The sequence below is a fragment of the Leptonotus elevatus genome, chromosome 11 (genome assembly GCF_054856555.1).
Source record: "Leptonotus elevatus isolate MCC_2025b chromosome 11, RoL_Lele_1.0, whole genome shotgun sequence".
In the NCBI taxonomy this organism is placed as follows: domain Eukaryota; kingdom Metazoa; phylum Chordata; class Actinopteri; order Syngnathiformes; family Syngnathidae; genus Leptonotus; species Leptonotus elevatus.
In genome coordinates, this window is record NC_141249.1 from 6,086,297 (window position 1) to 6,101,124 (window position 14,828).

Here is a 14,828-nt window from a genome sequence, read left to right on the forward strand (position 1 = left end):
AGGTGAGCCATGATTGTTTGTTTGTTCATTTTTTCCTTTCGGACACATTATTACAGGTTACATCGATCACATAATATCATTTGCAACATTGACATCCGAAAGAAGGGATGATGGGTAGAAGCCATGGCTTATTAGTAACCCGTCCCCATCGATTCTTACTGTACGCATCAGTCATATACATTGATTATGATAGTCATTGATTCATATCGTTATCATATCCAGACTTAAGTCTGCACACTCCTCGCTCAGTTCATCTTGAGTAATGTTTGTGTGCAAGTTGCAGCTAGTACTAATCATTTGGAATTGGTAAATCGCTTCCCGGACGCCACCAACAGGCCCACCCAACCAGGCAAGCAGCCAAGGCGAGCGAATGCTCGTTCACCAGTAGCGTCTTCGCTGACTTTGGATCAGTTTTCACACATGTTGTGGCTTCCAGAAGAGTAGATCGGCTTGCATTGTGCCGTTTGCGTCCACAGCAATGTTCACTCCATTCTGGTCAGTTCAGCCACCACTGTTGCCAGCATCCGATGATGCTTAGATCTTGATACTCCTGAGCGCTGAACAAGGCCAGCCCACCCGGCGGAGTAGCCCCCGCTAGCCGTATCCCAGAGCCATGTTCACCAACCCCATTGCAACTATTTACAGCAGATACATTGCAGCCACAATACAACCGTATCATGACAGCCTTGCATGTTGCAACAAATGTCCAAACAGAAATAGAGCCAGACAATGTTTACATTCTTACAGGAACAGTAATACATGTTATCAATGCAGGTGTATAAACAAAAGTTAACCTTGGCAGTGTCAGCAAGTAATCATATGCTATATTTACATTATTTATTGGGTTAATTAGTATTATGTTACAATAATTTCATTTCGTAAAACATAATCTACAATTTAATGATGTGAGTTACTGATAGCAGTTATTGTCTCTCAAATTCCGCCAATTCTTCCACTCTTTTCACGATCCGTATTTTCTTTTGAGAAGATGAGTCTTCTTTTGTTTGGATGAAGATCCAACAGTCCATGTGTTCTCGGTAAGTCCATTCTTTCTCAATTGTCGCGCCCTTCTGGCAATGTCAGCATTTTGTTTTGTGAGATTTTCAGTTTACCTTTAAACTTGTTGCTATCTCTCAAAAGAGCAATGTTTTTCTTCCTGTCAACAAACCTGATCAGAACTGCCGGTGGTCGTGTCCCCCCCAGTTGGAAGCAAAAAGCACATCTGGATGTGCGCTGCATCCACAATGAATCCCAAATCTCTGAGTTGAGTTGTCACTTGCTGTTGGACAGTCTCGTTCGCTGAAGCTTGGTCAGACTCAACTGCACTTGTGCTGGCCGCAGCTCTCGCCCGAGGGCCGCGGCGCGGTTTAATCTGGATACCTGTAACTATCACATCGTTGATTCGAAGATTCTGTTCCAAATCATCGACTTTTTGTTCTAAGGTGACAATGCGTCAATCTTTTTCTTGTGTCTCTTTTCCTGCAGAAGTGGCTCGATGCTCTTTTTCGCTTCAAGTATTTCGGTGACCATTTCTTTGAGTTTTGCAAGAAAAGATTTAATCTCCTCAATTTCGTCAGCACCTTTTTCGCCAGGCATATTGCAACAATGTAGTTAAAAATCCCAATGTCAACAAAATAGTTAGAAGTCACGAGCGAGTGCAGGAGCAAGTACAGATGCGTCCTTCCATTACCTGAGCCCTGAGTAACTGTGATGTCATTTTCAGGCAAAAGCAAGTGGCAAAATGGCCACCGTTGAGATGGATGAAAGTGGTTTAGATTTGTTGTTTAGACTTGTGGGGGAGCATAAATTATAATATTGTAAATATTTTTTTTAATTTACTTCCCCTTTCAACTATCTAATAATTTGTATTAAAAGGAAGTCAACCTTAAACATTTTTTGCAAATAATATGTTATATGTGACCTCACTAGTCGAAAAATGACATTCTGAGTAATATTACATTTGGGGAATATGAGTTATGAAGCAAAATCCAGCCATTTTTATCCATCTCAGGGGGCGGCCATTTTGCCACTTGCTGTCGACTGGTGATGACATCACAGTTGTTCTGGCCTCAGGTAAGGACCAATCACAGCTCACCTGTTTTCTGAATCTCAACTGCGATTAGTTGTTACCTGAGACCTGAGCAATTGTGATGTTATTTTCACTCAACAGCAAGTGGCAAAGTGGCCGCCTTCTGATACTGATAAAAGCTGCTCGATTTTGCTGTTTAACTCATATTCCGCTAACACAATATTAACCAAAATACCGTATTTAGATTATTGGGGCTGTTTAGAACATATTATTGTCAAGAAAAAAAAATTGGGTTGACTTCCCCTTTAATAGTTTTAATCACCAAACATGGCGGGGCCGAAGCAGGAAAATCAATTAGGTGGGGGTCACCTTTGTAAAGATTGGCTGGTGTTTGGCATGTGTATCCGCATCCATTGAAGCAACACTTCCTGGGGGGAGGACAATGTCGGTCTAGCGAGCAGCTTTCCACACAAGCGGCCGCAAAACCGGTCGCACGTTGAGATGGAGGGCAGTCACCCTGTCTGGATGACCTCAGTGATGTCAGAAACTCGCGGCTGGTCACACACTCTGTCTGCTTCTGTTGAAAGCACGAGAGACAGAGGTTTTTACTCTAACAAAAACACTTACTCTCTATAACTCAAGTACACACAAAACACAAAGATGAGTAGGCACCCTCTAACCTCACAGGACTTCAGAGAAAGCATCTTCTTGTTTTCCCAAAGCTCTTTACATGGCTGAAGGCACTTGATGTGAAAAAACAAGCAAAAAGAAAACAAATTAGAATTTTCACTTTTATTTCACAAACGCGTGGAATTTTCATGAACCTTAAATGGAGCTGTAGTATTGTGTGAGAAAGGGAATAAAAAACTGCTAATGCTGTAAATGTGCTGTGCAGAGTTGAGGAGAATATAATAAAATAAAAAGTTATGAGCAAGAAGTAAGAGAAGATAAAAGAGATCATATTTTTCTAGCGCTCATACAACACACAAAAGGTTGACAGAGCTAGTGAATGATGGCTCTTTGCAAATCACAACCAGGCAGCATATGAAAACTGAGGTTTTGCCATCTACCCCCCCCCCCCCCCCCCCCCGCACCCACGTTTCTTTGTCTGTCCGTCCGTCTCCCTCAGCTACCCGGTGTTTCTGGCTTTAATTATTTCTCCATGTCATTGATTTAAGGAGAACAAACAGAACAAAAAGCCATAAAAAGTCCAATTTAAACATCTAAACGGTCACTTCTCGATGTAAATGGCTTTTCCAACAACTTCAGCTGTTTTAAATAAGGTTATTTTTCGAGTGACAACTGCACACCATTAGTGTTCATCATTGTTAGAGTTGAGCAGTGGATTAGTACAATGTTGAAATTAGGCTGCAAGTAGCATCAACAAAGCTAGTGGAAAGCATATGTGCGACGAGTGGGATATAAGTGTGGGTCTCAGCAAGAAAGCCTGATAGCTGCTTAACAATTGGTTCATTTGGTTTAACTCATGAGAGAAATATTTGGTTCCATTGAAAGCATGCAAATATTTCTTTGTGACTTTGAAAACAGTGGGTTGAGGTTGTCATCCAAAGTTTAGCGTTACAATAGACGATAAACATGAGAATATAATAAAAAGTTAAATGGGTGTCAATTTCTCTTCTTGTGCCCACTTTTTTAAAACACATAATGTGTTTCTTACATTCAAAACAAAGAATCAGCAGAACTATCAGAAATGTGTGTTATTTGAACAACATTTACCGCGATTTATTCTGATTTAGCCATTTAGGTGCAAAGATGCACAATTATGGACATAAAATTGAGCAATATGATATTGTACTGTACATGCAAACAACTAAACACTACAATGAAACTGTAAATGACTCCAAAAAAAATGTTTTTTACTTTTTCTTTTCTTTTTCTTTTTTGAGAGAGCTCAGTTTTGTTCATTCTGTAATTTTACCGATTCGACATGTCATCATCATTGCTCTCTCTTTTTTTTCCCTTTTTTTTTGTATGTGCGTGAGTATGTGCATGTGCGTGTGAATGTGTGTGTGCATGTGTGCGTGCGTGGGAGTGTATATTCATTAGTTCACCTAAAACCTATTAAGAAACCCATACCGTTCACCTAAACCGAATACTTCAGAATCCAGCTAGAGTTGTGAGGTTGTCAGGAGACCCGAGGAAGGATCAAAGAAAGGAAAGGAAAGTGAAATCCAGCACCGACCAGACATCACCTACTACTCACCGGGTTACCAACCAGAGTCTTTCACCAACCCCAGAAACATCTAAACTCCAACAAATTAGGGAGACCTCAAGAGACCAAAGGAGATACTGAGGAAAGGAAGGAAGGACAGATGAAGCAGCGTGAGATCCACAGACAACAGCCTCCACCAATTCAACAACCAGAGGAAGAAGCAGATTGTGTTTGAATTTCGATAAATGCTGGTGTGGTGGATCTCGCATGCATGAAAACATCCACCAAAGAGGGGAGCCGTCGACCCCGGCCAGGACAGAGCAAGCACAACACCTCAGGGCCCCCCAGGCCACGGCAGCGCCAACGGACAACCCCCAGGCCCCGCAGGGGCTACCAGCCGGAGAGCAAACCCAGGAGCCAGGTACGCCCCCTACCCCAACACGGCCTGCGCCCCCAGCCCAACGCAGCAGAACGGGGCACGGCAGGCCCGCCAGGCACCCCCACCGGCCCACAGCCCCCGCTCCCCCCACGATATATATATATATATATATATATATATATGTATGAATTGACAAGAGGCTGTCAGGCTGTCAGCATCAAAGTGTGCAGAATAATTTTTGCTGTCTTTGAAAAGTCCAACGGACGTTGCCTGCCTATATGGGGCACTCGATTAGAGGCTAGCTGCTCGCCACTAGCCGCTAACAAATGGGAACATGCATCGCATTCTACATTGTCAGCGTAATTACATTTTTGTTTTTGTGTGTGTGTGCGTCCGTAATTAGAGATTGAACATAATTTCAGGATTTCATGTGTTGATGTTGGTTGCAACAGATTACTGTATGATGGAGCAAATTATTGTGATCAATTTAAATTCAAACTGGGCTCTGAATATCCACGTTCTCATGTCAGCCACCACGCCACCACGCGCTGCTCTGAAATATGCGTACCAAGCCACTGATATTGTGTATTACTGTATTTGGGAAGATGGCAGAAGACAATTGCCGATCATATCATAAACACTACACAAGTACACAATTGAATGCAACCAAACAATGGAAGTGTGTCTTCAAAGATGTATAATGTTCATGTGACAATGTGCTACAGTATAGCATACTTCACTTGTAATGTGTGTAACATATACACACAAATAGATGCATCCAAACCCACTGCCACTTTGAACAGAGTGCAGACATGTTTAGATTTTTTTCATTCGGCCCCTTTTGTCCTTCACCCCCCACTATTCATTCCCTGTGCCTTCTTTGTTCTTTTTGTTTCCTGTCTTCACCCAATCTCTCGATTTTTCCCCTCTTCCTCTCTTTGCTTTCATCATCTAATTCCCATAATCTCTCTACTTCTATTACAGTCTCTAATGCTTAACCTCCTTCTCTTTCCTTTGAGACTAAAACCTCAAAACCCGCAAAGATTTTTGATTGGGCCCAAACTAGTTCAGGAGTTGGATTTGGATTAAATGGCTTGCAATATTAAAACAATTGTTTTTTAAGGCTTTAGAGTCGGCTCATCTGGATCGTAAATAATCTGGAATTTTCAAAATGAAATGTTGCATAAGTATGTGATTCAATTAAAAAACAGCACACATCTGTAGTTTAAGGTCAAAAGCTTAGTTTCCTACTCTTGGTGTACAGTACTTGAGACGCTGAAACCTTCAGCACAATGCTGAGTATGTTAACAATCATATGAACAAAACATGCACAACTTAAAAAAAAATTGTGCACCTTAATTAATGTGTCTAGGTTTGGTCCATAAGGTACACCACAATTTAGAGTCTAGAATAGAAGGTGACACAGGAGTGGATTTTCACTCCTGTCCCATCCCATTCCTGGTCTTCTAAAGAAAAAATCCCATCCTGTCCCAGCCCCAGACCATAGTACCATTGTTTCATTCTGTACCATTAGCCCTACAAAAAGTAAATCTCATGTTGGTCTAATAATAACTAATCCATACATTCCATTCTTAACTTGTCTACCAGCTGCAGTCGAAGTAACTTTAAGGCTGGAACTAGAAACATAAATGTCATTTCAATATGATATTTGCCTTTCCTCAACCAAAGTTTTACTTCTGTCCTTATTTATACCAAGGCGAAGGGGGGAAATTATTCTAATTGCCTTGCACTGATGCATTTTGTTTGCTGTGTTATGTTTCTCGTTGTGACCTCGAGGGAGAAGATACGTATGCTAGGCGCCAGCTCAGCGGTCTGCAACAGAGCCACGTGTACTGTAGCTCTTTCATCCTTGTGCTGTGGCTCTCTTCGGGAAATAACTAAAGTAATGAGTACTTAATCAAAATGTGTTTTTATTTTAGCTCACTAGTTCTTCAAATGCAATTATATAATTTGAAGATTATGGTGATCTTGAAGCGTTAAAGGCAGTGTGTAGAATGTAGTGCTCTCTAGTGGTGAACTAATAGAATGCAAACAACCTTAGTTCAAAAGCGCACTATGGTGACTCAGAAAGACCACCATGTATGTCTGACGCGACCTATGTAAATATTCTCCACAAACTTCAACTGCTCCAAAACTCAGCCGCTCACATCATCACACACACGCCCTCCATAAACCACATCACACCTGTCCTCCAACAACTCCAATGGCTCCCTATAACACACCGCATCCAATCTAAAATCCTGCTCCTCACATTCAAAGTCATCCACGACCTCGCCGCTCCATACCTGACAGACCTTATCCACATTGCCACAAATGCCCGCTCTCTCCGTTCCTCCTCCTCTCTCCTGTTCACTGTCCCGCCCACCCGCCTAGTCACCATGGAGAGCAGAGCCTTCAGTCGCTCTGCTCCCCAGCTCTGGAACACTCTCCCTGCTGACCTCCGTAACATAGACTCGCTAACACATTTCAAATCCATTCTCAGAACTGATGAGACAAGCCTACTCACTCTGTCCATAACGGCATCGACTTTTCTTATTTTCTTATTTTATTTGATCTTATGTTGTTCTTAACATTGTATTTGTATGTTTTTAATTGTTGTTGTAAGGTGACCTCAAGTGTCCAAAAAGACGCCTATAAATAAAATGTGTTATCATTATTATTAACTCTTTGACTGCCAAAAACATCAATTGATGTTAAGGACACGCCCACTGTATATCGCCAATAGCGTCAATTGACATCAACTACGTTTTTTCCCTAAATGGGCAGTGCAACGTCTTGTGCAGCGCTGGTTTGAAAATGGCGTTGGGAAAATCCCAAAACACCCACTAACTATGACCAGCAGATGGCAGCATTGTATCTCTTTTCAATGGGCTCCCGGTGTGTCAAATTATACGAAAACATGGCGGATCTTAGGAAATAGAACGTTTTCATGACGCGAATGATCAAAGCTCAAAGATCACATTAAATCTAATTCACAGAGCTAAACAAAAAATATTTGTGTCAAAGTCACTGTTGTGCAGAAAGTGTATCTTTTCACAAAAAGCTTGCTTTCTCCATATTTGTTTTCAATTTTTTCCAGTTAATGTCACTCATATTACCTATTTCCAAATAGTGACTGATTACTAAAGAACAGAATAAGGTAGAAACTTAGAAATATTTGTTTTCTAATTAAATAATGGAATCCAATCTTTCATATGGTATCCACTATTTTTATGTAGTCATAGCACACTGTAGGAGTTATTTTTTGGATAACTTTGGCACTAAAAGAGGTAATATAATTAGCGATGACTAGACCTATATAGAAAAATATATGTTGATGTGATAGAACATATTTATTTGCATATTATTGAAATTAAAAGTGGGGTTTTAAAACAAATGAGTTAATAGTTCACCACTAGATGGCACTAAATTGTACACACTGTCCCTTTTTTGAGGGGGGGGGGGGGTAGTCTTTAATTAACAGGACAGCTGAAGAGTTGGTATGAAATGGGAGAAAGAGGAAATGAGCTGCAGGAAAGGCCCAGGAATCAAACCGGGGTCACCTGCTCTGAGGACGAGCCTCCACACATGGTGCGGGTGCTCAACGCAGCAAGTGTCCCTTTAAAATAAAATATTTTGTTTTTTTTTTGCTGTTTTACAACCCGCTGATGTGCGACACCTTTTGCTCAGATTTATTGAGCTGTTCGAACAATGGTGGGTAAATCATGGATAAATTCAAGAACATTTCCGAAACAAACAAAGATTAATGCTACGTGAGACATGAACTGTATTGAAAACAAACATTGCTCACACCTTACAGATGACAGCTTACAATTGTGTGTGAAGATGAAGTTGATCTTTAACTGCCTTGATATGACAAGAGTGTGCATTGAGGTTCAGAAGCAAATATCACATTAACCGAACAGTAAAATTTGAATATCATTCTTGTTAAATTTCGGATTTTATGTGAATTGTATTAAAGCTCCATCATTTTCTGGTGCGTTTAGTGATGAGAAGCACTGAATAATGTTTGAACTTTGAAGAGGTGGCAAAATATTTTTATACTTCCAACTTACAGGTCAGTGCTACAAAATGATCAACCTCTCTGCATTGTGATACAAAAAATAAAAATAGAAACACAATATGTGCATTTAAATGCAGTATCAGTTTCTTCCAAGCACTGTACACAATATCAATGTGTCTTCTACACTGTTTAGTCAATAGTATAAAGTGGAAAGGGGAGACGCCAAAGGTTAATGTATGGTTAAACCCGCTTTCAGCATGTGTAAAGACCTCACACTCTCAAATGTCACTAGCAAGCTGTAAATCACTAGTGCACACACTTGTATTTATTTGAGAGAGTCTCAGAGTGAAGACTCATGAGTAGCTTGTAGATCAGAGGTTAGAGATGTTGCTGTTTGACGCACCAACACACTGTAGCAGCTGAGATTAATGACTGACTGTGTATACACTACTTCACTTTGCATACGATGTCCTTGGGGATCTGTAAAATAATTAATCACAGAAGAAGATACAGACGCACACACAACACCTTGCCTCACTGCCCTCCATTGACTGCTCCTGCTGTTTTATAGCCTCACCTGCCACGATAGAGGAATGACAGCCACACTCAGCAGAAGGGAGTGGAGGAAATGGGAGAGGGTGGAGGGAGACGTGGTTTCGGCGTGGTAGAAAGCAGAAAGGAGTGAGTGTCCGTTGAAAAGGAGAGAGGAGATGAAAAACAAGCCGTGCGACAGGTCCAGAGGAAAGCTGGCAGAGCCATACAGTGAGACAAAGATGACCACATGTGCTCCCTTTCCATGTGGTCATCTGTAATGTGGGAGCCATGTGAGAAATCGGTTGAGTGCTTTTGGAAGAATGAGAGCACCTCTTGCAGGAGTTCTCGGGTTGGTCGATTTGGTCCACAGCAGTGGTGGGGCGAGTACTCAAAAGGTTGTACTCAAGTAAGAGTACTGTAACTTAAGAAAAATATGACTCAAGTAAAAGTAAAAAGTTCAGATGTTCAATGCCAATTTTTTTTTCAGACGGATAACAGTACGAGTACTCAACTCTTGAGTAGTCATCGATACAAATGCGAAGTACAGATACCACACTAGTACGTTTAATACATAATATTCCCCAACATTTTTTTTCAAAGAGTAGCACTTAAAATATTTGATCTTTCGTTTTTGTCATTCCTTGATTATTTTAGTTTTACTAATAACTGTAACAATATCTTAACGTCACAATACAATAAATATCACGATATGAACCTCACGATACAATAATTATCACGATATTACTGGGTGATTGGCGATATAAAAAAAACTCATGATAATGTACTGTGTAAATGCTCAAAAAACATATTGCCCCCCCCCCTCCCCCAACAATATTGTGTTTTTGTACATAATTACAGCAGTGACAAAGAAACATTCTTGGCCATGTTGTGTCATGTCATGTCACATGTCATTGTCATGTGCTTCTATTGGCTCAGCGGCGCAAAGTATTATGGTCAGTGTAGTTCATAATGCTGTGTTCAGCTGAAATGGGCAAAAAGTAATGTTTTTGATAGAGATGTTAAAAAATATTTGCTGGTATGGCTGATTCATTGGAGCGATAACCCCCGCAGTGGCCAAAACATACCTAATTCAAATTAAACTGCACTAATAAATTAACCACCAGAGGAATCTAGAACTGCACAAACGGAATACAACCTCATCTTTTTCTTTTTTTTTACAGATATTCTGCTTTTAATATCATGACATGACGACGATAATATTGTGGCAATTTTAATATCGCGTTATCACAATATTGCCGTTATCGTTACATTCCTACTAATAACTACCTATATTTTTTAGTCTGCTTTATTTTGGACAGTATTTAATAATGGGCGTTGTCAACGATGGGAGAAGAGAGTGCCCAGCTCTGATAGTTACTATGCCAGGGGTGGCCAAGTTCTGTCCTCGAGAGACACTATCCAGCCTGTTTTCCATGTTGTTCCACTAACACACCTGATTCATGATCAGGATCGTCATCAGGCTTCTGCAAAGCTTGCTGATGAGCTGATCATTAGATTCAGTTGCGCTGAAGGAGGGAGACATGGAAAACTGGCTGGGTAGTGGAGGACCAAACTTGGCCACCACTGTACTATGCAATACAAATCTAATAATAACCTCATTTATTTCTCAATCATTACTGTAGCAATACGTGTTGAAAATGTGGAATGGACTGTAGCTAATGGTGAGTCTGAATGATATTAAACATTGCTTTTCATTTTTATACTTACTTGACTTGATTAATTTTTTTCGGCATTTCGGTTTTCGTCCAAGCATTTCTCATTTTCGGTTTCGGACAAAAAAATTCATTTCGGTGCATCCCTTATAGAAATGTACCCCTAATGAAAAGTAAACTTAATAATATGCAGTCAACAGTTGGTTGGCGCTTGCTTGAAATACAGCTTCAATAAAGTGTGACACGGAGGCGATCAACCTGTGATATTGCTAAACCGTTGTTTAACTTTTCCCACTTGTAGGATTAATGTAACATTCAATATAAATATAAAGTGTTCCCTCGCGGGGTTCACTTTTCGCTGATTTTTTAGTGCAATTTTGCATGCAGTTTTTTTTTACAGTAATATACCTATTTTATCAAATTTATGAAGGTTTGAACATTGAGAATGTTTAAACAAGCGAGAAATGTGAGAAAATGTAAATGCCTTCATGAGAAAAGTGTATAAACTGTGGTGAAGGGTTTTAGAGCCTTAAAACATTTATAATAAATGTAAAACATAAAGCTAACTACTTTGCAGATTTCATTTATTGCGGGCATTTTTTTTTTAACCTAACCCCAGCGGAAGACGAGGGAACACTGTAGTCCTAAATCAGCCTTTTAATTCCCCCTTGCAATCATCTTAATTCAAACCAGAATAATGCTAAATCTATTTTAAGATATCTATGAAAGATGTTTTGTGTAAACCAGTTTAAATTGCCTTTTAGTCTGGGACTATGGTTCAAGCCTTGTCAGGGCAATGGGCCATTGGTGTCGTGGCAAGGGGAGAGGAGTGAAAAATGAAAGACAAATGTGCACTCTGTAGGGATCAGAGAACTGAAGATGAAATATGGACCATTAAACTAGTTAGTCAACTTCCTGAGCGCTACACTGCTGATGTATGCAGTGCCATGGGGTCTACAGGAGATATCAGGGGCGCACATTTAGCCTGTGCCATTCTTTAATGCAGCCGACTGAACATTTACATTATCAAGAGCCCTGTATTTATCCCTTACAAGTAATTTAGCAGTTTATGCCTAAAATAAAAAGGTTAATAAAGATTGATTTATTCATTTACAAAATGTATTTTATTGATTTAATGAAAAAAAGTTTAAGAAAAACATATACAGCGCATTTAAAGATATATATATTTAATACAAAATAATATGTTTCTAAATAATATAATTTAAAAATTGGCAGGAATTATAATTGTATTTTCTGAATAAATAAATAAATATGCCTAATATTTTACAATACAAGTATTTTAGCATATTTTAAAAATAATTTAATTTAATTTTTTAGTATTTCATATAGGAGTGGCTTGAGGCACATCTGTCCCTTTTAAAAATCTAATCAAAAGTGAATGTTTACCATTGTCTTCAAAGCTGCAGTGTGTTACAAACCATGTGATTTCTTTAGTAAGCCTATGCAAATCATCCATGGAGGGGCGTGGCATATAAAATCCTGCCTAAGGTGCCACATTAGTTAAGTGTAAACCAGTCGATTATTTAGTAGACATCCTACTGCCTCACACCTGGTATACATTATTATTGTGCTATAGTATGTGTGAGATCTGTATGTGTGTGTGAGAAGGACAGTTAAAAGGAGGGAAACAGAAAAAAATGAATTTGAATGAGGGCTTTTGGGCCGTTTTGGCTTAGTGAACTCCCAAGTGAGTTTTCCATGGGTTTGCTGGCGATGTGACACAAACCATATGTGTTGGTACAACATCTGTCTGGCGTGTGTCTTTGATATAGAAAGTCTGTAAATTGATGTAACGAAAGAACAGATAAAACACGACAGCTCATGAGACTCCGCTTACCAGTATCAGCTGTGTCATTATTGCTCCCCCTTGTTCCCTTATTCTGTAAAATGGACTACAACCTTTGTAATATGAAGTATTTATGTTCCTGATTTATAACTAATGGTCTGGTATTTGTAGTATATTGCAGATAAGATCTGACACAAATGTTTCATAATATAGAAATAATATATGATCGTCTTCTGGGACTAAATTCTTGAAGACCCTGGAGTTTGTGGAATTGATTTTTTAAGTTCATCCAAAAGATCATACTGTAAGTCAAAGGTCACAGTCTCTGCTCTGCTCATCACGAAAGTGTTCAATGAAGTTGATTTTTTTTCCACACAAACCATGTTTGCGTAATCATTAGTTGGCATTCAGACAGGAAACGGTTTATTGATTGTTAAGAATCCAGTCACTTGTGTGGGGTCACTATCCGGTTATGGTCAGTAACTTTCCCATTCACCTTTGACCTACTTAATACAATACAGGCATTGAACTGGAGTTCAAAACATGAGAGAGATGATCAGATTATTTTACACATTATATTTTAAAAAAACAACAACAACAACAATTAATCTATTCAGTGTCCGTTAATTGTCTTTGTTGTTGATTAGGGAAATTTAGTCAAATGCCCATCCCTAGATTTCACAGTGGACTACAACTTGGGATGTTGAATAAAAATCCCACTTTTTGTCAGAACAATACCAGTACGAGTACTCGGTACAATACCACTGGTACTTTTGATACATAAAATTTCCACACACAAAATCTATGGCAGATATTTTAAAGAAAGTCCCAATATAGCATTTTTCCCCTTAAAATTGCATGAAATTATGGTAAATTTTTAAATTCTTATCATTTCTAGTTCCTGATCATAAAAAGGCCACAGCTGATACTGGTATTGGCTGCCTTTGTGAGTACCAATACCTTGAAATAAGGCCAGGTATCGGCCCTATACCGATACCTGGCATCATACTCGCCCATCTCTAGCTACAAGAAAGTGTTGTTGTGTACACAGTATGAGAATTTGACATGAAGATTTACAACTTCCTTTGAACAATACATGTTATGTTCTGTCTAAACAATGACCCAAATGAAATGCATTAAAAACATGTGGAGGGGAAATGTGAGTATAGTTCTAACATATGCTTTCAAAAGGCTTTTTGAGAACTTCAAGTAGAGTTGAAATGATTTAATCTAAGGCATTACATGATTTGAGTATTACATTAATACTAAAATATTTTGATAATAGTAAGAAATGAAAAGCATTCCGTATTTGGTTAGAATGTTTGTTAACATATCTCCATTAAATGGAAAGAAAATGCCCCATAGCTCATGATAAATATGATTTAAAAATGGTCCCAATTTAAATACAAAATAAGTAGCCTACATTTTCTGTCCGAAATTGCCATAGCAACCAACTTCAATGGTGTCTGTTGGTGCACCAACCAGTCTACATTGAGTGCAGTATTAAACCTTTCCAGAATGATTTATGGCGGTATTCTACTTAATATAAATACTGTGTGTGAGATTTCATCCAATGTGATGTTTTGTACAGTATAGGATCATGTTGACCTCCGTAGTCCTTCTGAGATTTACATCTCATTGCATTGGGGGGCAATGATGCAGATTTGTGGCAAAGAATGGAAAATGGCAAAAATGAATTGTGTTTTCCAGCTGAGAATAAGTGATATAAAACCTTGTGAAGCTAAACATCCAGTACAGACACTGCATCAGTTGGAAAACTTTTCAAAGGATGGTACACTGGTTAAGCAATGATAAAAGTGAGTAGTGTTCACAAACACCCAAAGAAGCATTATTTCATCTATTAATAGTATTCTAACATCATGAAAAAAGTATGCCTTATTCACAAATCTTAGTGGAGAGTTGCTCAGACACCAAATAACAGGACAACCTTGGAAGTTTATCAGACAGAAACCCGCCAACCGAAGATGTCAGACTGGAATGACGTTAAGTGAGGTTAAATCAGTGTTATAGTTAAACAACATCGTGTTTACTTACCTGTGCACAGCGTCTGTGGTTCTCACACCAAACAAGAACTTGGTCACTCTAGGAAAAGAAGAAAAAGGTATTCATATTTACAAGGATAAATAAAGCCCCCACTTACAAATCTGTAGTCACCTCCAAAAAAGGTCAGTGCTTGCCACCGAGCTGA

General features: G+C 39.1%; 1 protein-coding gene across 1 annotated transcript in view; it reads right to left on the reverse strand.

Annotated features, from left to right (window-relative positions):
• Positions 1-14,828, reverse strand: part of anos1b (anosmin 1b) — a 48,215-nt gene that overhangs the window by 21,670 nt on the left and 11,717 nt on the right. The window contains exons 2-4 of the mRNA XM_086089348.1: positions 14,675-14,722; positions 2,710-2,772; positions 2,399-2,606 (exon numbers count right to left, since the gene is read on the reverse strand). Coding sequence (XP_085945474.1) covers positions 2,399-2,606; positions 2,710-2,772; positions 14,675-14,722 — 319 coding nt within the window. The remainder of the gene's footprint in view (positions 1-2,398; positions 2,607-2,709; positions 2,773-14,674; positions 14,723-14,828) is intronic.